The sequence below is a fragment of the Citrus sinensis genome, chromosome 6 (genome assembly GCF_022201045.2).
Source record: "Citrus sinensis cultivar Valencia sweet orange chromosome 6, DVS_A1.0, whole genome shotgun sequence".
Taxonomy (NCBI): Eukaryota; Viridiplantae; Streptophyta; class Magnoliopsida; order Sapindales; family Rutaceae; genus Citrus; species Citrus sinensis.
The window spans coordinates 20,408,902-20,433,277 of NC_068561.1; the positions used below are offsets into that span (position 1 = coordinate 20,408,902).

Below are 24,376 nucleotides of genomic sequence, written 5' to 3' on the forward strand. Positions count from 1 at the left end.
ATGGTCAAATACGTAATTTGGAAATAGGAGCACGTCAATACTGGGGAGGGGTCGTGTGCAAGACGCCGAGTCGTGCTTCCCATTTTTCCATCCGAAATTTTCGCAAAACTACGTACGCACATGGCACATTCCATCCCGTTCTGTCGTTTATTTACAAAATTGCCATACGTGGTCAATTTAATTTTATATATTTTGTCCATTGATGAATGAATGGTCATGAAATGGAATACCAAAACTTCAACACGATTGACTGAAAAAAAGAAAAGAAAAGGAAATTACAAAAACATCAATGTTACTATTTGAGCGTGTAACTATAAAATAATGTAAATTATTCTTATAATAATCAGAAAATAAATTATAACTAAAAGTAGTTTAAATTTTTTTATTAACGAGGATGTTACGTACTTACATGCCATTTAATTAATGATTATAAAAAAAACCTAATTCTCGTTATAATTTTTTAATCATATTTATCTCATATTCTAGTTCATATACTTATCGGTTTGAGATTTTCACGGACTCGTCAAAACCATCGGACCAGGTGATGGTTGTCATAAAATTATTAATTAACAATTAAAAATAAATAAATCATTTTTTTTCTCATATGAGTTAATAAAAAATTTGATTTGTTTCTACTTTCTTGGTGTATTATTTTTTACGATATTCTCTTCTCCCACTTGTTACGTGTAATTAATACTGTATTGTTTACTAGTAGCTTCCATCATTCAAAACTAAGAAGCAGCCATGTACCAGACCAATAACACATTCACATCTCAGTCCTCAGCAAATATTATGTTGTTCATTTATAATAGAAATATAGAATAGCAATCCAATAACCCAACCAAAAAAAAAAAAAAAAATCCCCATCAAGATAATAAATATCAAATAACAATTCCATGGCGGTACAAAAAGACAATAATGCCCTTTTTAGTTATTGATGAGTTTGGGATAGATGCAGAATCTACCCAAGATAGAGGTGAAAAATTGTGGTGCATGTTAGATATGGACATATAGTTAATCCAGTTAGCAACAACTCACCAATTATCATTTTTCATTTTAGAAGTTTATTTCGTTGTCTGAAATTCTCATAATTTTGATCTGTCTTTTTGAATATTTCTCATCGAAAGATCCGAACTTTACTGGTCCTTAAACTTAGTTCTCAATCCAGCTTATTTGTTTTTTTTTTCTTTTTCAAATTTTTCTCCTCTTTTGGTGATACTGGAGAAGAAAGAGTCCTCCTTTATCGTGTTGTTTACGTTTAGCTTCTCCTATCATAAACTACGTTTATAGTGCTATTATAATCAGTTCTTTTCTTTCTCTGCGTGCAAATTCTTCATGTGGGTATTTGATCAAGCAGCCATTGATGGTTAAAATGAGCTCCTTTAGTGGGGGTTTTTGAAATTTTTATTTTTATTTTTATTTTTCTTCTTCAAATGGTTCTTTATGAAGCATGCTGCAAAAGCGAAAGATCTAGTGCAATGAGAACTCACCTTGTTTCAGCAATTGTGCTCGCTTTCGTGACACTGGTTTTGAGTGCAACAGACCCCGGTGACATTGATATTCTCAATCAGTTTAGAAAGAATTTGGAGAACCCAGAGCTGTTGCAATGGCCTAAAAGTGGAGACCCTTGTGGCCCTCCTTGTTGGAAGCATGTGTTTTGTTCAAATTCAAGGGTTACTCAGATTCAGGTTTCTAGTGTCGGGCTGAAAGGTACTTTGCCTCAGAACTTGAACCAGCTCTCCAAGCTTGAAAACATTGGCTTGCAAAAGAACCAATTTAGGGGAGAGTTGCCTTCTTTTAGTGGGTTGTCAAATTTGAAGTATGCATATTTGGATGGCAATAATTTTGATACCATACCTGCTGATTTCTTTGATGGTCTTGAGAATTTGCAAGTCTTGGCATTGGATTCTAACAATTTCAATGCTAGTAAAGGGTGGTCATTTCCGAAGGGTTTGCAAAGTTCAGCACAACTCACCAATCTCTCTTGCATGAGTTGTAATTTGGCTGGTCAGTTGCCTGATTTTCTTGGGAACTTTGCTTCTCTACAGAACTTGAAACTTTCGGGGAATAACTTGACTGGTCCAATTCCTGAAAGTTTTAAGGGCTTGAATTTGGTAAATCTTTGGTTGAATGATCAGAAGGGTGGTGGATTTACTGGTACAATTGATGTTCTGGGAAATATGGATCAACTTCGGACTCTATGGCTTCATGGGAACCACTTCTCAGGGACAATTCCAGAGAGTTTTGGTAAATTAACTTCCTTGAAAGATCTCAATCTCAACAGTAACCAATTTGTTGGCTTAATTCCTCCAAGCTTAGCATCTTTGTCGTTAGACCATTTAGATTTGAACAATAACATGTTCATGGGCCCTGTCCCAAAGTCTAAGGCATATAAATATAGTTATAGTTCAAATGCTTTCTGTCAACCAACTGAAGGGGTACCATGTGCCCCAGAAGTTATGGCACTTATTGATTTCCTTGGTGGGTTGAATTATCCTCCTAGGCTTGTTACTTCATGGTCTGGCAATGATCCGTGTAAGTCTTGGTTGGGATTAAGTTGTGGTACCAATTCAAAGCTTACTGTTCTTAATTTGCCTAATTTTAATCTTAGTGGCACCCTGAGTCCTTCAGCTGGAAATTTGGATTCCCTTACCCAGATTAAGCTTCAATCTAATAATATATCAGGGCAGATTCCGACAAACTGGACTAATTTGAAATCTTTGACTTTGTTGGATCTCAGTCAGAACAACCTTTCTCCTCCACTGCCTAAATTCAGTGGTGCTGTGAAACTTTCCTTAGATGGGAACCCTTTGTTGAATGGTAAATCTCCTGGTTCTGGATCTTCATCAGGGAACCCACCTAGTCCAACCAAAGGCTCAAGTTCTAGTTCTGGTTCCAGCCCTGGTGATTCTACTGCTGAAACAACCAAACCCAAAAGTTCCAAAAGAACCATTTTAGTTGCAATAATAGCCCCAGTTGCAAGTGTTGGAGTTATTCTTCTTGTTGCCATACCTATATCTATCTGTTACTACAGGAAGAGAAAGGAAGCCTCCCAGGCTTCAGGTTCCCTTGTAATTCACCCAAGAGACCCATCTGATCCAGATAATATGGTTAAGATTGTTGTAGCCAATAACAGCAATGGAAGCACTTCAGTAGCAACTGAGAGTGGTACGGGCAGCAGATACAGTAGTGGAAATGGGGCATCTCATGTCATTGAAGCTGGAAATCTGGTCATATCAGTGCAAGTTCTTCGAAATGTGACAAAGAATTTTGCCTCCGAGAATGAGCTTGGCCGTGGAGGTTTTGGTGTAGTTTATAAAGGAGAATTGGATGATGGAACTAAAATAGCTGTGAAAAGGATGGAAGCTGGTGTTATTAGCAAGAAAGCCGTGGACGAATTCCATTCTGAAATTGCTGTTCTTTCAAAGGTCCGACATCGTCATTTGGTGTCTCTGTTGGGTTATTCTGTTGAAGGCTATGAGAGACTTCTTGTTTATGAGTATATGCCTCAGGGGGCTCTAAGTAAGCATATCTTCCATTGGAAGAGCTTAAATCTGGAGCCTCTCTCTTGGAAGAGGAGGCTAAATATTGCCTTGGATGTTGCCAGAGGGATGGAGTATCTCCATAGTCTTGCTCACCAGAGTTTCATACATAGAGATCTTAAATCTTCAAATATCTTACTTGGTGATGATTTCAGAGCGAAAGTTTCTGACTTTGGATTGGTGAAACTTGCTCCCGATAGTGAGAGATCTGTGGTCACCAGGCTTGCTGGGACGTTCGGCTACTTGGCACCGGAATATGCTGGTAAGCACTCTTAACTCTTCTCCAATACATTAAATTTATATGGATATCTTGATTAAGAACCGTAACTAATGTGTTATTTTTGAAAAAAATTGAGTTTTGGGATAAAATAAATAAATAAATTCTGATGGCTAAAGGATTACATAATCTCAGCCGAGCCTCCTTGAGCTATAAGGTTTACTTGTATTGAGTTCGCGCCAAATTAGACGGACTATTGGTCGAATCTACCACTCATACTTTTAAGAGATAATTATGACAGTATCTGTCATTTGCTTAGACTAAATGATTCAGAATATTGAATGAATTGCATATCCGGAAAAAAACTTAACAGCCTCGTCTAAGAAATCACCAAGTTATTTGCGAAAATGTTAGACGATTAGAAATGTTTGGATGTTCTATATCTTGTTTCTGTAGTTGGAAGGAATACCATTCATTATACATCTGAATTCCTTATCTTCCTCTATGTAGAGGCCCTTATGATAGCAACCCTTACAATACTAAACTCTGACTTTCATGTTCTAATTGTTTCAGTGACAGGAAAGATCACAACGAAAGTTGATGTTTTTAGTTTTGGAGTTGTATTGATGGAGCTATTGACTGGATTGATGGCTCTAGATGAGAGCAGGCCTGAGGAAAGGCAGTACTTGGCTGCATGGTTTTGGAACATAAAGTCAGACAAGGAGAAGCTGAGGGCTGCCATAGACCCGATCCTAGAAGTGAATGATGACACATTTGAGACTTTCTGGACCATTGCTGAACTGGCTGGACACTGCACATCTAGAGAACCATCTCAACGGCCAGATATGGGTCATGCGGTGAATGTACTGGCACCACTTGTTGAAAAATGGAAACCATTGGATGACGACCCAGAGGAATACAGCGGAATTGATTACAGTCTCCCTCTAAACCAAATGGTGAAAGACTGGCAGGAAGCAGAAGGTAAAGACTTAAGTTATGTGTCTCTAGAAGACAGCAAAAGTAGTATACCAGCAAGACCAGCTGGTTTCGCTGAGTCTTTCACTTCTGCTGATGGTCGGTAAACGAGGTAATACTGGCTTCCTTTCAGTCGTCCTTGGTAGATGTAGATAGCTTGCTCTAATTCTCCTGTTTGAGAATTCAATGTCAATATGTTTTACTACCGTTGTAGTTAAGGTGATAAAGATGGAGACTCGATGCTTAAGAGGTCTCATGTGTAGGCTTTGAGTAACCAGTTGTGAGGTTTTATGAGAATGGTGATATAGGGCCACAAATGAGAACTGGTTATTAATTATAAATTAGTTCCTCCTGTATGTCTCCTGTCTCTAAAATTTTACAATGTTAATATTCCTATTTTTTTTTTGTGGTGTTAGAATTATCTTTCCATGGAAGCTAGTCCTACTTTACTGGTTGATGAGGAACTTTAGGTTATTATTTGATACCAGATAAGCCAGTAAGAAACATACACCAAGCTAGCAAATAGCAACCCCAGGAATATGAAAATGTTCCCATTAGTGCAAAAGAATTCCTCCTGCCATTCAATTCAATTTGTGCCTTGTCGAGGGCAGCAGTGCGAAAATTTGAGCAAACAGGAAAAGGATTTCACATCCTTGTTATGTTAAAATTCTTGGTTGTCCTTTTTTTTTTTTTAAAATCATATCTCTATCATGATCTGGTTTCGGCATTTGATTCTCTTCTTGCATCAAATCTCATTTCTCCTGTTTTTTGGTCTCATGGGAAGGAAAGCCGTGGTGTGACTTTTCTGTTTCCAATTATATCTCTTCAGCATTTTCAGAGCGGTGCTGATGACGTGTGAGTTTGACCATTTGATAAGAGAAGATCAAAACTGGACCAACCCACTGAAATGATACAATGGGACCAAATTAGAATTGCTTTCAGGTTTGTTTTCTAAAGAGCTTCTTGATAATCCTTCATAAGGATATAATGCAACACCATAAGCTAATGCTAGCTGCTTGGTTTCTACACCATGATTCATGACTAAACTCTAGTAATCCAAATCTGTTGGAGCAAATGAATTTAGTTTTTTTTTTTTTAAATATGGAGCCCACTCACATGCTAATGGGAAGGATCCACCAACAAGAAGCCAATTTAGTGGGCCCTCTCACCGCCATTTTCAATGGCTGCATCAGCACCAACCTTGGCTCTATTTTAATGTCACCACGACACCCGCATAAACAATGAGAAAGTTGCACAAAGCCTAAAAAGAAGGAACCAAATTGGGATGGGTCATTGTCTTTCGGTGGTCGTTTTCAGACACCAGTTCGTTTTAAAGAGTGAGAATCATTTCTTCGGCTGACGCGTGGTTCATCGATATTTATAAAGGAGTTTGCTTTTATGGAGCCAATGAAATGCCCACAAGATGGCAAGCAATTTGAGGATTAGATTTAACCGACTGGGCATGCAATTACAGTACTTCGATAAAAAAAAAAATGATGAAAAGTGGAAAAATATCCGCGTTTCTTGAAATTTACTGACGCAGGGATTGTGATGCGGACTTTCATATGGATATATCCATACACGTAGAAACTTACGCTAAAGATTCTTCTCCTTTTTTTCATGGATGGCTCAAGAAAATTATTGGAGCAGTGCGATTATGGGAAAGATTTGGGTGGTGCCAACGCGGCAACACCATCATATCCGATTACACCTCACCATACATACATAAAGATTTATGATTTGTTTATGATGATTTTGAATTTAATGACAAAATGCGAGGGCAATGAAATGCAATCAAATGGTTGTGTGATGACATGGTGTTACTAATAGATAATTTGTATGATAACAATGAAACAACAGTTTCTGAAGACCAGTTTGATTGGAGGCTTTTGGTGCAGTAGCCAGAGGTAATGACCATTTCTAAGTGAAAGATTAAAATTGGATCATTACATAAGATCAAATCGAGATTGAATTGTTATAACTTTTAAATTTTAATCCACAATTTCTGTGAGAGGAGACACTAAGTTACTAACTGTTAATTAAATTATTATTTTTTTCCCCTTAGATGATAACTATTATATAAAGCAGGAATTGAGGTGCCAAATGCGTAGTTGATAACTTTACCAATCATTTTAGCTGCTGCTGGGCTTCTAAACTTAAAGCCGATGTACAATATTTACAAACAGGTACCAAGAAACAAAAAGTGATTATTAATAACATTAACAAATTTCTATTAACCTTTACATCAACAGACAAACTCTGCCAGCTGCTGCGTAACAGTGAAAAAAGCCAGAAAAAAGAAAAATGAAGAACAAAAAAAAAAAAAGGAGTTAGGGGTTTTTGGAATGGTTACTTCTGATCTCTCTGTTACCTTAAAGACACCAATAGTCATCACTGTGCATCCTCTGAAAAGCAACCAATGTGATAGGCATTGACGACATCCGAACTCTGTTCATTCGTTGAGGAAATGAGCTGGGCTGATGAAGTTACTGTAGGGAAAAAGTGCCGGTAAGGGCGGCTAACAGGGGGTAACAATAAAGCCAACCGTTTATCCATTGCCAGTAGCCGTCCACACTTACTGTACCAACAGAACTTTAATCAATTTTTAACCAGGAGTAACCAGAGAAATTCATGAGATACAAAGGGGGAGAGTTGCACCTGCAGACTTTAGAAAATAGAGTTTGATAGCTGCATATCCAGTGCTACAAAAATAAAAGCAGGTGTGAGACTTGAAAAAATGTGGACTCATCAATGGGACTCAAATGGTCGGTTAAATTAGCAAAAGAAATCCGTGATTAGTTTACTTCATACCAGAAGAAAATAAAGAGATGTTTCAGTCCTGATCCCAAGAAAAAATTGTAGCGCTGTACCAGCATGCTCCTGTAACCAGGAAAGAAATAAAAGTATAGCAAGAAAATTTCAAGTTGGATAGGTTATTTATATATATGAATAACTAAAATCAACATAAAACGGTGGCAAGGCTGTTACCGTGATGTGTCTAAATACGTGGTAAACAGAAGAACCTCTTGCATGTATGTAATTGCCTCCCTGTAGAAGATAGTACAATGTAAAATATAATGAAAGCCGGAAAAGATGCAAGTGCTTTAAATTTGTACAAAATCACCAACAACTGGTTCAATTTAATAATAACACGAACAAGTTGAAGACACTCTGAAACTTGGTACTCACACTTCAAAGAATTACATCTTCAAAAGGGGACTAACTGATGTTAGCCATTTTGAATTTAACATGCGTTTTTACCATCTTTAAGTTCATAAGCACATAGATGATTTTATGTGGTTTGTGGATAAAACTTTCAGGGTATACAAAAATTGTCTCAAAAAGCAATTACAAAGAGATCCTACAAAACTCTCGTTAGTTTTGTGTGTGTTTTTGTCTGTGTTTCACACGTATAGACTATATGTATATAGAGTTGTGAACAAGTGCAGGTGTAATAATATAAATAATTGTATAGGACCAACGGAGGACTTCATTACTCTGACTAAAACAAGGTCAATTTCAATTAAAATGACTGCCTACTATCAAGGTCTTACTCAAAAAACAATCCACAACACCAACACTGAAATCTTGTTCGGTCTAATGCTAATGAATAAGCACAAACTCTAGCTTGTCTAGTAACAAAGCCGAAGCTGGCCAAATATGTATAGGGTAGCACACTAGCACTTGGGCTCCACTGAAGCTCGATCAACTTCAAACTTGAGATCACACTTTAATAATTTAATTGATTGGATATACTCAGATTGTTCACATCCATACCAATTGACCTAATCTACATTGTATTGATACAAGACGAAAGAGTAAATGAGCAAAACCAAACTCCCAGTGTAACAAGTCATTTTGTTGTTCTGCCAGATTCTGTTGCTCTAAGCACGAGCTTCAAGTAAGACACTCATAATTCATAACAAGCAACGCATAACATTTGAATGATACTATGATGCAATTTTAACGATCATATGTAGCACATTTAAATGTGTAAGAAACCAAATAACCAACCAATCAAACTGTTTATGCTATTTAAAAATGGAAATTCTGGAAATTGCAAGAACATTCGCCAAAAACAATATTACCTCATCCGGAGAAAAGAAAGCAACTGCATCCGGCTCGATAGTACCAACTGGATGCAATGAAACTATAGCTCTGAATATAGAAGGAAACAACAACTCAATTACAGACACCTTGTCAGCAGCAACAGTATTTTGCAATCCTGGTCTCAGTTTACTTGAACTATGAAAGTTGTGCTCCTTCAATAATTCTAAGGGACTCTCATTTGCCGAAGAGGGCAATGAAGAAGCTCTTTTTAACCAGTCCAGTCGCTCATAAGTGAAAATTTTCAAATTTGGAACTTCTTTTTCCAAGCGCATTAGAACATCTGATAGTGTTTTGCAATCACTAAGCTCTTCTTGGTTACTGGCTGGCAGAGCTTGGGGAACACAATGCTTTTTTGATTCTGGTTCAGTACTTTGATCATGTACTCTATCATCGAGATGAGGAAAAAAACGCTTTTTCTGATCAGTGAAGGCCTTGAGAGCTAACCTGAAAAGTTAAAAGCACAAGTTAACTTCTGAAGGAAAGCTTGAAGTTCAATATGATTGGAATCACTAGAGTCACCAATTGGTGATTGGCCATAACAAAAATGTTTATCCACGATGTGATGTCTGCCTGTATTAGCAAGTAACAGTGGCTACTAAATACTTTTGACAAAACCCAGTACACAGACATTGCATTGAATTATCCTTAAAGCCGAAACAAATGAGAATCCAAAAGATTAACGGAGAGGATGACATACAGCGAAAGATTTGCCAAGATTTTATTTTTAATATTGCATATTTATTTGTAAACATTATTCCTATTTTTCATATTTCACTATTTTATATGAAAGAATACAAGGAAAAGAAATTGTTCATGAATTTATGCTTTTTTTTAGAGCTATTTACTGTAATTTAAGTGCTTTTAGGACTAATATTAAGTGATTTTTAATACATTACGATGAGAAAATAAGCTTTACCCAAAGACTCAAATTAGGACTCCAAGAGCGGTAAAAGATTTTGATAGGAATACCTCTTTTTCTTCCATTTCCAAACCTTAATTTTAGTAATAGGTTATCTTATGTCCACTCTCTTGACCTTCTCTGAAAATCTCATATTAATTTCTTAAATTCATAAACCTAGTCAAGCTTCATCAATGTTGGTAAAAATTGACAAATACCTATACATTTCACATAATTGCATGACAATTTGACAATTTCAACATGACTGCTCTGACAATTTAAACATGAAGGAAGATAGATATCCGGTTCTTTTTCCTTAATGAAAATTATTACATTCCATTGGTAATGGCACCAAGATCAATACTCACCAATATCTCAATTGCAATGAGAATTGACATCGGCATCAATCCATATTTGATGTAGAACTAATGTAACCCAACAAAATATCATCCAACAAGTGACTTTTGAAATACCTAAAAACTTCTCGCTCAGAATTCTGAAGCACTGTACCCACAAGCTTTAGCCTCATTTTTCATAGTGCATAGCCGATATATGCAGTATAGTAAAATGACAAAAAGCTAATTCTTAAAACTTCATGAATGCATATACGCATTTCTTTAAGCATCTATTAAAAACTTCTCGCTCAGAATTCTGAAGCACTGTACCCACAAGCTTTAGCCTATTTTCATAGTGCATAGCTGATATATGCAGTATAGTAAAATGACAAAAAGCTAATTCTTAACACTTCATGAATGCATATACACATTTCTTTAAGCATCTAGTAACAATTACTTTCATCAAAATCCAAGTCATTACATAATTGTTTAGAGCAACAGACAGATAGACAGGCTAGTGACATAATATATTCTTCTACAAACTTAACAAGAATCTAAATCATTTAAATCCAAATTTCCATAGTGCATAGCTGATATATGCAGTATAGTAAAATGACAAAAAGCTAATTCTTAACACTTCATGAATGCATATACACATTTCTTTAAGCATCTAGTAACAATTACTTTCATCAAAATCCAAGTCATTACATAATTGTTTAGAGCAACAGACAGATAGACAGGCTAGTGACATAATATATTCTTCTACAAACTTAACAAGAATCTAAATCATTTAAATCCAAATTTCCAAAAAAACACATCACCCACCAATTCTAATATGAAAAATCCATATGACATTGCAAAAACAATAACAAATTAAATTTGCTTTATAATGTCTTTGAACTTGAAACGCACCTGGTCCTGTCAACAGCAGAAGCACCAGCCTGGCCTGCGAGTTGGCGTTTCCAAGCATAAGCGACAACCGCTCCATCAGGACACACTAACGGCATATGCAGACCCCATGAGTTACTTCGCGACCGAAGAGGTTCATTCAAAACTCCAGTTTCTTCCAGTTGCCTTCCTAGCATTACCACATAAACAAGTCAAAAATACCATACAGAGTAGCAATTCTTACTCACTAACTAGCAAACATTGTAGTATTATGCTAACATTCAACTAACGTGGCATGATGTGATTGGAAAAATAAAAACCCCTCTTCGATGAACATGCTTACCAATGGAACGAAGGTCCTGGAGGTGCTGGCGCATAGCGGCATCTTCTTTGATGAACAAATGCAAAGGTTTGTTGCTCTGGTGAGGCTGAGCTGCCACGAATAGAGCTTCTAGAAGCCGGTCAGCGCCGAGGCGCACGTCGGCTATGAGCCGACCTGCTTGCGCTAGTCTCTCTAATGCCAAAGCCACCTGCTTAGGCGGTGCCTCCGTCGTCGATTGCGGAGGCTGATCGGGACTCGCATTAGGGTTCGCCAATGCCTGTGATTCTTGCTGCTGCTGCTGCTGCTGCTGCGGCTGCGGCTGCGGCTGCGTTGGGGTTTGAAATTTCATATCCATTCAATCAAATGCTAATTCGTATAAAGATGAGTGTTTTTGTTTTTTCTTTTTTTCTCCGCTTGTCCTTGAGAACCGAGAACCAGGGGTTGATCGTTACTTCGTTAGTTTTAGAAATAATGAAAAGGCAATAAAGCCCTGAAGACGTTAGGTTCGGGTCCGATATGGGTTGGACATCCGGCCCTATCTCGAAACCGGATTTATTTAATTATATTATTTAATAATAGCAAATATAAAAAAATAACAAAAAAATGAAAACTAAAATGTTAAATATTTTAAATTTCATTGAAAAGTAAAAAAACGGTTAAGTAAAGCGCAAAGGTGTATTACTATCTATTATTACTAAATACATATTTTATATTGATCTCATCATCGAATTTAATTAATTTAATGTGACTGCTTGAATAATAAATTGAGTCAACTAATAAAGTGGTTTGAATAAGAAATATAACTAAGAACTAATAAAATCACGTACATGTGATTTAAATGGTGACAATATTTAATTGACTATCCAAAAATATAAATATATATATTAGCTTCATTTATATTATTTTTATCAGATATCAATAACAATATTATCTTTTATTTTTTGAAGAACAATATTATCTAATTTATATCCTTTAGGTTACTTATATTTAATATAATCTTTCTTATTTACATCAATTATTAAATATTTTCTATCTATATTATCAACAATTATAAAAAAATAAATATTTAAAAAAAGGGGAGTGAGTGTTATAATCGCCCAAGTAAATTGAAAAATTTACCCGACCCGCCGTTTCTCGTCGATTTCGGAGCAAACACGGGCCAAAATTTTGCTTCAGTGAAAAATAGACCTTCTACAAGACCTTCCCGCTGAGTTCACACAATTTACACTGCCGCTCTATTTGCCTCCCAACTCCAAGGGGCAAACTTCACAAAGAATTTTTGTTTTTCAAAAAAAAAAAAAAAAGAGAAAGAGAAAAAAATCTAAATTTCAAGTTTTTTGGCTATTGCATTTTTACTTAACTTGCAAATTGATTTATGACTAATTATTACAGAATTCGTTTTCTCTCATAATTCTTCGTAATAAAAAGCGACGAAAGCAGCCGCTAATGGCCCGTTCCAAGGCTGCATCAAAGAAGCAGCAAAAGCAGCAGCAAAAACGCGGCGTCGATTTCAAAGTAAGTTTTATGTCAACATATCACTTTTATTTTCAATTTTGTTTCTGTTATTCTCTTTCGAAAGCTGATAAATTATCTATTTATTTATTTTTTTAAAAATAAATTTGTAGAAAATAAAGCGAAAGCTTGGCAGAAAGTTGCCGCCTCCGAAAAATGCTACCAATACTGAGGTTAAATCCAAAGGTGAAGATTCTTTTAAATATCTGTTTTCCTTTTTTTTCCCCCTTTGTTTCGATGTAAAATTTGGCCGTTAAGTGATGATTTCTTTAATATTTATGCTTTGAGGTTATATGAAGATTTAAATTAGCTTGTCACTTTTTGTTGTGAATATTCTTAGTTAGGCTCTGCTTGTTGTAATGAATGTTTCAGTATGAGTGTATATTTACGTGCGTTGGTATTGTTCTTTTATTTTTAAGTTTAGTTATTGATGAATGGTTTCTGTTGTTGTTTGATGAGCAGCTATTGTACTTCCTGAGCAAAGTGTGGCATCGGAGAAGGCAGGTTTAGCAGTTAGCAAGAAGGGGTTGACTTTAAAAGAGCTTCTTCAACAAACTTCTCATCATAACTCAAAAGTTCGTAGAGGTATTTTATTTTATTTGGACAAATATTCTGCCTATGTAAGCTATTTATATTAAGCTGCCAGAATGATGTTGATTGGACCCGGAAATAAATGCTTACCATTGCAGCACATGATACTTGATGATCAGTTGTTTATCGACTTATTTATTCATTTGGGCGTAGTCATTTATGGATATGGTGTTATTTTCATTGTTACTAATTTGCAAAATATGTGTGCAATGCTTTTGAAGTGACTTATTTGGAAGTTTATTGGTTCTCTAATTTAGGTTTTAGTACTGGTATTGACTTTTCTGTTGTAACGGGTGGTAATATTGATGTTGACATCAAGTTTTTATCTTCCTAGATGCGTTGATGGGTCTTAAGGATTTATTTCAAAAGTATCCAGCAGAGTTGAGGTCACATAGATACGCTGTCATAGAAAAATTACGTGAGCGTATCGGTGATGATGATAAAGTTGTCAGGGAAACGCTGTACCAACTACTCAAGACAGTGGTTTTTCCTGGGTGTAAAGAGGTAAATCTTTGCCTTCCTTTTTTTTTGGGGGGGGGGGTGGTTTAGTAGACACATTTGGGCAAGTTTTGATATATAAATCATTGTATAAGACAGTCTTCAGCATTCTCACTGCCAATTCTGTTGCTAGACACCCAAATGACATCACAATGTTCTATCTTATTATTCGTATTCTGACTATTCTTCTTTGTATCCTCGCAAGTCAACTGGTACATGTTTCTAGATTACTTTTATCATTTGTTTCTACATCTTCGGGTTAGCTTTAGGGAAAATAAGAAAAATCTGTTTCTTGTGCTTTTCTTCAACATTTGATCACTTACATTCGGCATGTGGAATATGCTAAAGTTCAGTGTTTTAATTGTTAAAAAAGTATTCGTGTATGAGGCTAAAGAAAACCTGTCTATTTTTTAATCCAAAAAAATGTGGATGCATTGACCATGCTATTATATTTCCCTATATTCTAGTAATGGCTATTTTTGTACACCGTAAGCAATGTGTTTCATCAGTTCTATTATGGAGATGGATGGCAAAAGGACATGTGGCTTGGGGGAAGAGTACTTTATTTTGCATTTCTTTACAAAATTTGAATTTTGTTTTGGAAAGGGCATATGTTACATGTTTTATGTGGTTTTATTTCTTTTTTACATCTAGACAAAATGCACTTTATGCTTCTCTGTTTGTTATCCTCGTGAGTCGTGAATTTGTTTCATGGGCAGACTTTTGCTTTTAAATCAACAGTTTTTCCAATTATCAAATGGTTTTATGCTCTCTTGTCCAGGATAATCAAGGACCTTTTGTTTCCTTAATGGTGGCCTACATTTTTAATGCAATGACACATTTAGCTGTCGATGTGCGGCTGATGGCTTTCAAATTTTTTGACCTTGTTGTACAGTACTATCCACCTTCCTTCTCCTTGTATGCTGATAAGGTACCTAAATAATATTCAGTTCAACTGTTACCTCTTTATTCTTATATCATTGTATACGATGTCTGAATATTGTTGATAATAAAACAAAACTAGTGAAGTGTGTAGATAAGTGCTTATCAGTTTAATGAGCTTGTTTCTTGGAATTTTTTTTTTTTTTGATCATTGATACTCTTTAGTACCATGCAAGAGACTGTTGGTTTTTGTTAGGGAAATACACTATTGAGTTTTAAAAATTATAGCCTTCTGTCCGAATTATATATGCATGTATATATCCACATGCAAGGGCACATATTCTGTTGCCTCTGAAATTGAATACCTTTTAATAGTATCGTGTCACATGTGCACCTACTATCCGTATACATATAAATTCCAATGATCAAACTACACTTGGGCCCCAATTATTTTAATATTGATTTTCATTTTATTTAAGAAATTTCCTCCCTAATTGGGTGCTAGAGGAGACGAAATGTGGGAAATGGGCTTTATAGGTATATTTTGATGTGTACTCGGTGTTAAGCATCTGATTGAAATTGCTAGGTTGTCTTGAAAGAATACTCTGCTGTTTCTTTATTGATCAATTTGGTTGCTAGTTGCTTGTGTGTTTTGTGATAATGACAATGTTGTGTTACTGGTTTGTTTTCCACTGAAAGCCTTTTTTCTGTTTTTCCTCGTCAATATCTCTTGTACTTATTTCCTTCTTTGCTTCTGGTCAGATGCTCCAGTTTTATTTCAAATCGGGTTTATCTGGTCTATCAATGATATTGTTCTTATCTATGGTATTTTCATCAACAGGTTCTTCAAAATTATGAGGATATTTTAAGGAAGAACCAGTTCTATTTGGAAGACAAGGCCAAGCTCAGAAGTGCTCTTGCTGGTTTGGTGCGCTGCTTGTCGCTCTTACCTTGTAATAAGAGAAAAGTTGACTCAAGTGAAGAGGTACCTTTTATCTACAAATTATGATGCAGACAGTTTCTACTTTTTCCAGCAATCTGTGCTGTAGACGATACTGCTAGCAGTTATTGCATCTCCATTGATATTTGATTGTTTCATCTTACTTTGAAGCATCTGCTTTTTGTTTTTTGTTCTTATTTCTGTTAGCTATTTTCTCTTCCTTTTAAATGAAAGGTTTAAATGTGGAAAATCTATGATATCTAGAAACTAAAGTTGCATTAAGATCCTTATTCTTATTCAGACAGTTGAATATCACCTTACATGGTAGTTCCTCAACGAAGCATGTTCATATTATGGATGCTCATGCTGTTGATTCAAATCTGTTGTTTTCTAATTAATCTTTGGCTATTAATATATATATTTTTTAATCTCATAGAATGTGGCTGGACAAAAGATATTACATGCTTTTGAGCTTGACATGCCTGCAGAATCTTCTGGTATGTGAAATCACCTTGTATGTTGTCTTTTGGTTGTGCTACGTGATATATTTTATTCATGTTATTATTTGGTTTGTAAGTTGGCAAAATTTAATGTTTGCATTAACTTGAAGTGCTTGATCTTGCTCTGATAATGTTAGTGTCTCTTCTTATGCAAACTTTGTTCTAATATATACACACACAGGGATTGTCTCGTAAGGATGTTCACATTTTAAAAAGTGCAGATGGAGCTAAAAGATCAGAAAAACACAAGTTCTAGTGCATTTTTTTTTTCCAGAAACAGACTGCATATATTACATAAATATATATGTATGTTGAGTCACTTCTAATGAGGGGCTTCTTCATTTGGGCCTTGCTTTAATAAAGGGATCCTTTATTGTAAAATTACTCAACATATATCTATATAGATGTGTGTGTATATATATAATGAAGACATCTTCACTTCAGTATTATTCTATCAGTTAGTCTCTAATGCGGATGTCATTAAATGACAAAAAAACATGAACTCCAATGCACTAAAACATAAAACATAAAACATAGTTTCAATGCATTAGAGTTTGCGTTTTTTGTTTTTGTTTTTTAAATAAGGAGGCATACATCATCATATTCTGAGATTTATTCTAAGCAACAAGTATCCATATCTAACAGTCTTTGTTAAAATTGCATTTATAGTAAATTTAAGCATATCAATTTACATTCCTTTTTGTTGCATGCTTTCCTTTTTATTTTTAATCTTGGGTAGTTAGAATTAATGCTTTAGTTGTTCTATCTTATGCATTTTTGTCTGCAGGGTTTTCTTCTATCACCAAGAAACTAAAGGACCTTGTACCAGTTTTAGTCAATTGTTTCCAAGATTTTTTTCCATCGGTTCACCATATGCCTTTACTGGATGCACAATCATTTGATTGTATGCATTCTATACTTCAGAGTATAGATCTTGTGGTTGGTTTTTTTGGCTATGGAATCCACCAGGGCAAACCAGCATCACAACTTTCTTATGAAGGACCTGATGAGGCAATATGGGATCACACTATTTCTTCATTATTGCTGAAGAAGTTATTTGGCGTATTTCCCCTCAATCCAACAAATCACCTTTCCGAAAAGGTAAATGTTGTTATTCGTTTTGAAATAATTATCTTTGCTTCCAAAAAACCATTCTTTTTTAAGTTTGACAGTTTTGGATTGGTGCTACCACTTACATCTGTTGTTTATGGAAACCCCGTTGCCTGTACTTGTATAAAATCAAGCAATGATGGAAGACTATGATGCCTAGCTGATGTTGGCAAATTGCATTGTTTTTTCATGATTTTGAACTATGAGCACAATGATGATGTGCATGATTTTGGATGCATCAATATTTGCTATCCTTCATCCTTCCATTGTCTGTACCATTTTTTTTTTTTTTTCACTTTTGAGAGGGATTACATTCACAATTATATCATAGTGTTTGTATTAAATGCTCTTTCTAGAGTGAGCATTTTCATTAACTCTTCTTTTTCTTATTCTTACTTGGCAGGTTGATGATAGATTCTTTATCTTGAACATTGTGGTCACAGAAATATTTTTGCGCTGCAGTGAATGGATCTGCCCTCCTGGTTTTTTGCTGGAGAAATTTCTACAATATATAGAAAATGCACTTCTTGGCAGTGTAAGGTTCTTTCATCCCTTAAAGTGACAATTGACAGTCGTGTGTGTCAAATTGTTTTATGTGATTTATAGTCTGTTCAATAATAATGGTGATTCATAAAGGTCGACTTTCATACTATAATTATCCAGCAGTCAATAAGGTGTATATAGGCTTGGTGGGGTTTGGTTTGGGGTAAGATGGTGTGCGAACTTTTCTACTAAGACTAGCAGGAGAGAAAAGGGATGATATTTACTTTTTGTCATTGGAATTACTTGTTTGCATGCTATTGATATGTTCTGAATCTGTTTGGAATAACTTTTTCTGTTTTCCTTGCTGAAAATTAATTTTTATCTGTTTTTTTATAGATTTTATTTGGATTTATGTTTTGCAGACCTGCAGTGACTCACGGTCCGGTAAAGCAGTTTGGGAGAAACATATACTTCTTCTGCTGCCTTTTATTCCAAAGCTTGTGCTGCAAGTGGCAAGTGATTGGAAGTCTTGTCTTCTTCAGGTTTCTCTTGTGCTTTCAAGAATTACTTGATCACTGATTGCTTTGCAAATTTCATAGATGGAATGTTTCTCTTGTCTTATGAAATTTAATGTTCTTGCACTAGTGTTTGTGATTCAAAGGTCTTGCAGTTCCTAAGAGATGCATGATTATTGATAGCAATTGTGGTGCTAATCACAACAATGGTATTCTGCAGGCATTTACGAAGATATTTGAGGGTTGTAATCTGCAGTCTTCACTTAAGTTAGCTTGCCTTTCTGCCATTGAAGAAATGCTTATTCCTGTAAGATTGAATTTGTATTTTTCAAGGAGCAGTTCTGCGATGATGATCTCTCTCTTTCTCCCCTTCCTTTCCCAAACCCTTTGTCTTTTTTTTCTTCTTCATCTCTCTCGCTGTCTAGTTTATTTTTTATTTTTTTTAAGTTATCGTTATTTTTTTCTACTTAAACAATAGGGAGATGACATGGTGTACCCAGATGCAAGTGATCCATTATTTGAATATCAAATTACTTGGATAAGAGCTCTGCCTCAGTTGCTAATACTGTTAGGTGATAAGCATCCATCTTCTTCCCAGGTAATAACCTGTTCTAATTGACAAAAGATTTTGAATATGGACGAAATTGTGGAAGACAACTATATGTGCAACCTAAAATATCTGTCTTCCCATGTTAGTTAGATTATCTTCTCCAATCACCATCTTAACCATTTGATTTCAAACGTATGTAAAATTTTTCCTTGAAACTGAATGCTCTCCGCAGGTTGTATTGCATCTTCTACTTCGCCTTGGACAATGTGCTAACTCAAGTTCTCCCTTTTCCTGGGAATATGAGAACATGCAGTACTCACTTGACAAGTTTTACAGTTCATGTGTGGACAGAGGTATGAACCAATTGTAGTGAAATTTGTTGGTGGTAAAAGCACTCCTCAAGCGCTATTAATTGGCTTCTAATCATGGGTTTCGTTCTGCTGCAGGAGACGTGTATTATGGTCCTTTCATAAGGCTTTCCTGGGATTCTCAGGAATTGGCTATCTGTGGCCTTTATTATTTCTCTAACTTGGGCCCATTCTTATTGAAGTCAATAGCTTTTTGTTGCCTGTGTAAGAATCAGTTTTTTACATGCTTTCTGGTTTGAGTCCAGAAAGAATAATCATGATTGTTGCCCTCTGAGTGCAATGACCATGTTTGTTGCTTTTCTGAATATTTTTTTTTAATATATCAAGCTGATGGAATTGACAATTGGGGGATGCTTTTTGCAGTTGACTGAGTTAATTTTTCCTTGGACTTGTGACAGATGTAGTTGAATTTCCATAATTCCTCCTAAAAAGAAGAAATAAAAATATCTAGATACTTGACTAGTAGGTTTCATAAGCTGATCATATATAGAGGCATTTGCTTTTTCACTAAATAATATGAATGTTAAAAGTGACTGGAAAATACTAGAATCAAAATGAATTTTATTAACTCATGAAAGTTTTTTAATTTCTTCCTTCACTGTAAATTGCAGGTTCTGAGTTGGAGCCTCTTGTATTATTTCGAATTATAGAGGTTTTGCATTCAGCTTTTAGTGCTGGACATATCCAGATTGCTGACTACATCAGCTTCTTCATGACCTTACTGTCTCGTTTTAAAGTTTTACCTGGTAGGTTGGCATACGTTCTTGTGTGTCTCAACTCCCTTTCTGTTTATGATTATTAGTCAGCCTTTGTTTTCCTTGACTAATTATGACAAATGAGTTAGATAACTTTTCATCCTATGTTTCCTGTTACATTTTTGCATCAGGTATATATTTTCATTTGTATTTATATTATATTTGTTTGTTAAAACTAATAAGAATTCAAAGTTCTTTGGAATAAATCCCAAGTGGAGAGAAGATGAAATTTTATCTACAGTAAATGCTAAATTTTAGATCGAGAATTAATCATCCGTTAAATAATCCTAATATTCCTTTTCACACACATGAAGTATTTTGGTACAAATATGCTTGGCTGTTTTTCACTTTGCTTCTTCTTTAATATTTTATATTTTTTCACGTATGTGTGCATGTATGTATGCATTTATGTATGTAAATAATAGAGAATTTGACATTTGCAGAAAACATATATCCTGATGTGGAGAGTGATGCGAAGATTTCAAATCGTGGAACCTTTAAGTTGCTCACTAATACTGTCTGCTCCTGCCTGTCACGGATAGGTGATGATTCTCTTGTTTTCCAGATACTGGAGCAAGTAATATTTGACCAACTTGTAAGTTGTGATCTGGTAGTGCATTTCTTGTTCTAGGTTGATGATCCCAGAATTTAGTACCTCTTGAGAACTTTATGTCATATTTCTATTTAGTCCAGTAGATGCTAATTGATCTTTTGGGAAAATAACAGTAGTTTTAAGAGATTTTTATTAAGAGACTTTATTTTCTGCAATTGCAAAGCTCTTACATTTTCGTATATTTTTGTGTTGCAGTTACTAAAACCACCTCTCGATAATGCGTGTGCCTTGCTCAGAGTGCTTGTTGTGCTAGACTGTAAACCCACAAGACTTTCTGAGCAGGGTGTCATCGCTCTGAGCAAATACCTTTCAGGGTATCTTTTTGAGGTTGTGCATGTAAGCGCTTCTTCTTATTCCACATTTACCTCAGCTTGCTTATCTCATAAGTACTTACTTTTCTTGTTACCTGTTTAGATGTCTTAATGTTGGTTCTTGTGAACCCTCGGTGATTATCTTATTAAAATTGCTTGAGTTCTTGTTAGAAGAGCCTTTGGTGCAAAAATATGAACTGGCATGTCAAATTTAAAGCAAAACACTGTCAGCCAGATTGTTGTTTGCTTGATGATAGAAAATTATAGCCTTTTATCTTTATTCTTTTTACAGTTTTGCCTTTGTTGCTGAGTTTGAATCTCCTGGAATACATAGAGTGTGAATACAATATAACTGCTTATGACTTCCATACTTTTTTCATGATGGTAAGTTTACCTTTCTGTAGGGAATTATGTTTCAACATTCCTTTGGAAAACATATGAAATATGACATGAAAGATTCATGTTGAAGTACATTTTAAGTGCTTTTGTGTATGAAATATCAAGTGATCAGTGATTTTCTGGGAGCTTGCTCTGATGATTTCATAAAGTGTTTACTATTCTTTCTGAAGATTGAGAAGTTCAGTGTTTGGTCTGCTGCTGAGTTTCCCCAAAACACAGTTGCCAACCATGTTACAGGTTGGCACAATAATTACTGAAAAGTGTCTTTCTGACAATTACTTCGCATGGATGCAGTGTATTCCCGAAGATGATGAGGAGAACAGTCTTCCTACTCATCAACAGACATGCTGTTATTACATGCTACCGTGCTTTTTCTTGTTTGATAGAAGCCCCAAGCTTCTGAAACTTGTTTTGAACTTGATGGGGTCACTGATAACTGAAAGCAGTTCATCGTCCTCATCTCATAGTTACACACAATATGGAAATGACAATTCCAATCAGATAAATGCAGTTGTTTCTGCCCTTTTATTGATGCACAAGGATACTAAAGTCCGGAAAATTATTTCTTCATTCAAGGAAGAGGTGGTCGATATTTTACAGATCATACACTCGTTACAGGTATTAGTTTTTCACCTCAATAATTAAACTTACTGTCTGGAAAGTGTTTTCTTTCTTGGAACTCCTTGTTGAATATTCATTACTATTTTCCTTATAGCAGTGGTATACAATTATGCTTGATAACTTTTGAGGACTCATGGTTGTTCAAGGCCTATGTTGAATCAGATGTGTCTTGTTTGCAGCCCATGCTTCTTTGAAATTTACGATATGTAAATGTCAGTGGCACATGCAAATGCCAATTTTATGCGAAGAGTAATGAAACTCATCCCACTCCAAGCCAAAATGACACCCTTTCCTAGCGTTTTTGGAAACCAAATTTCAAGCAGAAAATGGCTGCACAAATAAAGGATAGGCTGTTGTTTTTGGCGTGGAGTAGGATGAGTATCATTACTCTTTATGTAAAAGTTAAATGGGAAACTCTAATTTCAACTATTACCTGATTGAAAGCTCTTGGTTTCCAAAAACGCTGGGAAAGAGTGTCGTTGTTGGCTTGGAGTTGGATGATTCTCATTTCTCTTATGTAAAAGTTTAAAGGGAAACTCTGATTTCAACTATTACCTGATTGAAAGCTCTTGGTTTCCAAGTGAATTGGTTTGGCATTCATGAAATGAACATGCAATTGACCGTGAAGCTGCTGTAAGAGTATCACTTGTTTTTCCTGATTCCCTTTATAGTTGTTTTCTTTGTTTTGTGCTCATCTAGGTAAGATTACATTTAGCTGGGCAGTATGTTATGTATCGACGGGTGTTGGCTGGCCCATTGTTTAAAATTCTCAAACACATAATTGAACTTCTGAACAGAGCAACTAGTTAGCTTGATGTATTTGGTTTTTGTTCACATTTGTTTGGTGTGCTCATTCTTTATGCAGTCCTCGGATTCAGAAAATATGAACTTCAAAGAAAGGCACAAAATACAATGTGCGTACAGTCGACTGAAGTTGGTTGCATGTATGTTACCGAATGAGGTGCCAGCAAGCTAGAAGGATGCTTGTTGCCCAATCTAGTTGCTCCGGTGAGTCTTCCTTATGAAATCATCAATAGTTATCTTTGGGCTGTCCCCATATTCAGGCACAGGGAGAGAGGTGATCCCTTATACACTTCAAAATCTCAAAATATGTGTTTTCATTTCTTGACATGTCCCATATAGATATTGTGGTGGTTTTCAATTTAGAATATTTAGAATTTACTTCTAAGGGGATGTTGAAAACAAGGAACATAAAAACAAATTATTTTTTGTTGTTGTTTGTTATAGCTTTTTAAAAAGAGTTTATTTAAGTAGAGTTTTTACAATTAAAACTTTGACTAAAAAAATTTTAGTTATTTGATTGTCAATAAGAGTTTTTATTAAAAATTATAAAATTATTTTAATAGGCAAGTTTTTTAAAGTTAAGTTATGAAAAGAATGAAATAAAAATGTCAATTAAGTAAAAGAGATTTTAGATGTTTTAATATTTTTTTTAAAAATTTAACATTTACTGTTAAAAATCCAAAATTTATGTTTTTACTAGTAGAAGCAAAATAACTTATTTAATTTTCAAAGGCTTTGTTAGAAAAATAACAAAAATTTGAAAAGAGCTTATGAGATTAAATAAACACTTTATAACCATTAGATAAGCTATATCAAACAGTTACTAAGTTCATTAATCTCGAGCATAATGTGGTCGAGTTGAAAGTTTCTTATAATTTCTCTCCACTTCATTGGAGTTATTGTCCCAAATTTCAGTTTTATTTACTTGCTTTTTATGTCCAATATATGCGCAAAGATGATGAACTGCTGCTAATGTGTACTAAAATGATAATAGAAAGGGACACAGTTAACTAGGTCATTGCCGAAAGTTCTATCGATACTCATGCCAAAGGATAACAAATTTTTTTTTTCAATCTTTAATTTTTGTATTTCATTTTTCTCAGCCTTTGCATATATATGGTGGGATTTTGAAAGACACCGGTCAATCAAGTAGAAGTTGGGGAGGATGGACTTATTTGAAGAATACGAGTCGGTCAATGAGAACTCATTCTCACAAGCTTCAAGAACAGAATGTCCGTTGGTAGGTTTATGAACCTTGCTGTGACAAATGTACTATTCAAATTATTTGCTGATAGAGGGAGCATTTTGTAGTGTAGCTCGTCCGCAGTCTTTGTATCTGCAATTTTGATCCGATAGCAGATAGCGGTCCCTCTTTTTCCTTGAAATGGTCTCACACTGTTGATTGTATGGTCATAAAAATTATCAGGTGAAATTTTTGGTAACAGGAAACCCTGAGAATGAATTAGTGGTCACAACTTATAGGTATGATTTGAGTGGCAGATCTCAAGTGACTTCTTTCTCATTGTCTGGTTGGAGTTTCTTTTTAATTTGATTTCTCATTTCGTAAAATGTTGCACCTTCAAATCTTTGAAAGCAAGGCTACACGACGGAAACGAGTTTGACTCAAAATTGAAAGT

At 35.2% G+C, this 24,376-nt stretch overlaps 3 protein-coding genes across 5 annotated transcripts; 2 read left to right on the plus strand and 1 right to left on the minus strand.

The window, feature by feature from the left end:
- The first annotated feature begins 989 nt into the window (after positions 1–989).
- LOC102625073 (receptor protein kinase TMK1-like) lies at positions 990–5,138 on the plus strand. Its single transcript, XM_006481532.4, has 2 exons — positions 990–3,804; positions 4,333–5,138. The coding sequence occupies exons 1-2, from the start codon at positions 1,434–1,436 to the stop codon at positions 4,839–4,841; spliced, it is 2,880 nt and encodes a 959-aa protein (XP_006481595.1). The 5' UTR covers positions 990–1,433; the 3' UTR covers positions 4,842–5,138.
- A 1,783-nt stretch (positions 5,139–6,921) lies between these two features.
- Positions 6,922–11,744, minus strand: LOC102624786 (mediator of RNA polymerase II transcription subunit 27). The gene is made up of 7 exons (XM_006481531.4): positions 11,309–11,744; positions 10,990–11,155; positions 8,823–9,288; positions 7,723–7,782; positions 7,546–7,614; positions 7,393–7,436; positions 6,922–7,312 (listed from the first exon to the last, which is right to left on the minus strand). Exons 1-7 carry the CDS (start codon positions 11,640–11,642, stop codon positions 7,126–7,128), a joined length of 1,326 nt encoding a protein of 441 aa, XP_006481594.1. The 5' UTR covers positions 11,643–11,744; the 3' UTR covers positions 6,922–7,125.
- Positions 11,745–12,425: 681 nt separating this feature from the next.
- On the plus strand, positions 12,426–24,261 carry LOC102624133 (uncharacterized). 3 transcript variants are annotated; one of them, XR_371030.4, is made up of 20 exons: positions 12,429–12,802; positions 12,913–12,985; positions 13,262–13,384; positions 13,725–13,894; positions 14,670–14,819; positions 15,612–15,755; positions 16,147–16,207; positions 16,998–17,311; positions 17,724–17,855; positions 18,226–18,345; positions 18,539–18,625; positions 18,797–18,916; positions 19,101–19,221; positions 19,315–19,440; positions 19,848–19,982; positions 20,435–20,586; positions 20,800–20,940; positions 21,609–21,932; positions 22,801–23,013; positions 23,843–24,261. XR_371030.4 is itself a non-coding variant. In XM_006481529.4 (20 exons), the coding sequence occupies exons 1-19, from the start codon at positions 12,734–12,736 to the stop codon at positions 22,909–22,911; spliced, it is 2,673 nt and encodes an 890-aa protein (XP_006481592.1). In that variant the 5' UTR covers positions 12,430–12,733; the 3' UTR covers positions 22,912–22,943; positions 23,843–24,261. The 3 variants fall into 3 exon arrangements, 1 of the variants encoding a protein (XP_006481592.1); XM_006481529.4 differs by having other exon boundaries at positions 12,430–12,802; positions 22,801–22,943; XR_371031.4 differs by lacking the exons at positions 22,801–23,013; positions 23,843–24,261 and adding an exon at positions 21,208–21,299 and having other exon boundaries at positions 12,426–12,802; positions 21,609–21,750.
- The last annotated feature ends 115 nt before the right edge of the window (positions 24,262–24,376 follow it).

Excerpts from the sequence above, each read along its gene's own strand:
- LOC102625073 (XM_006481532.4), top strand. The coding sequence starts at position 1,434 with ATGGTTCTTTATGAAGCATGCTGCAAAAGCGAAAGATCTAGTGCAATG. Across the intron at positions 3,805-4,332 it reads CTTGGCACCGGAATATGCTG|TGACAGGAAAGATCACAACG; the intron begins GTAAGCACTCTT and ends TAATTGTTTCAG.
- LOC102624786 (XM_006481531.4), bottom strand. The coding sequence starts at position 11,642 with ATGGATATGAAATTTCAAACCCCAACGCAGCCGCAGCCGCAGCCGCAG. Across the intron at positions 7,783-8,822 it reads CTTTCTTTTCTCCGGATGAG|GGAGGCAATTACATACATGC; the intron begins GTAATATTGTTT and ends TATCTTCTACAG. Across the intron at positions 7,313-7,392 it reads CTATTTTCTAAAGTCTGCAG|TAAGTGTGGACGGCTACTGG; the intron begins GTGCAACTCTCC and ends CTGTTGGTACAG.
- LOC102624133 (XM_006481529.4), top strand. The coding sequence starts at position 12,734 with ATGGCCCGTTCCAAGGCTGCATCAAAGAAGCAGCAAAAGCAGCAGCAA. Across the intron at positions 17,856-18,225 it reads AAAATGCACTTCTTGGCAGT|ACCTGCAGTGACTCACGGTC; the intron begins GTAAGGTTCTTT and ends TATGTTTTGCAG. Across the intron at positions 18,917-19,100 it reads AGCATCCATCTTCTTCCCAG|GTTGTATTGCATCTTCTACT; the intron begins GTAATAACCTGT and ends TGCTCTCCGCAG.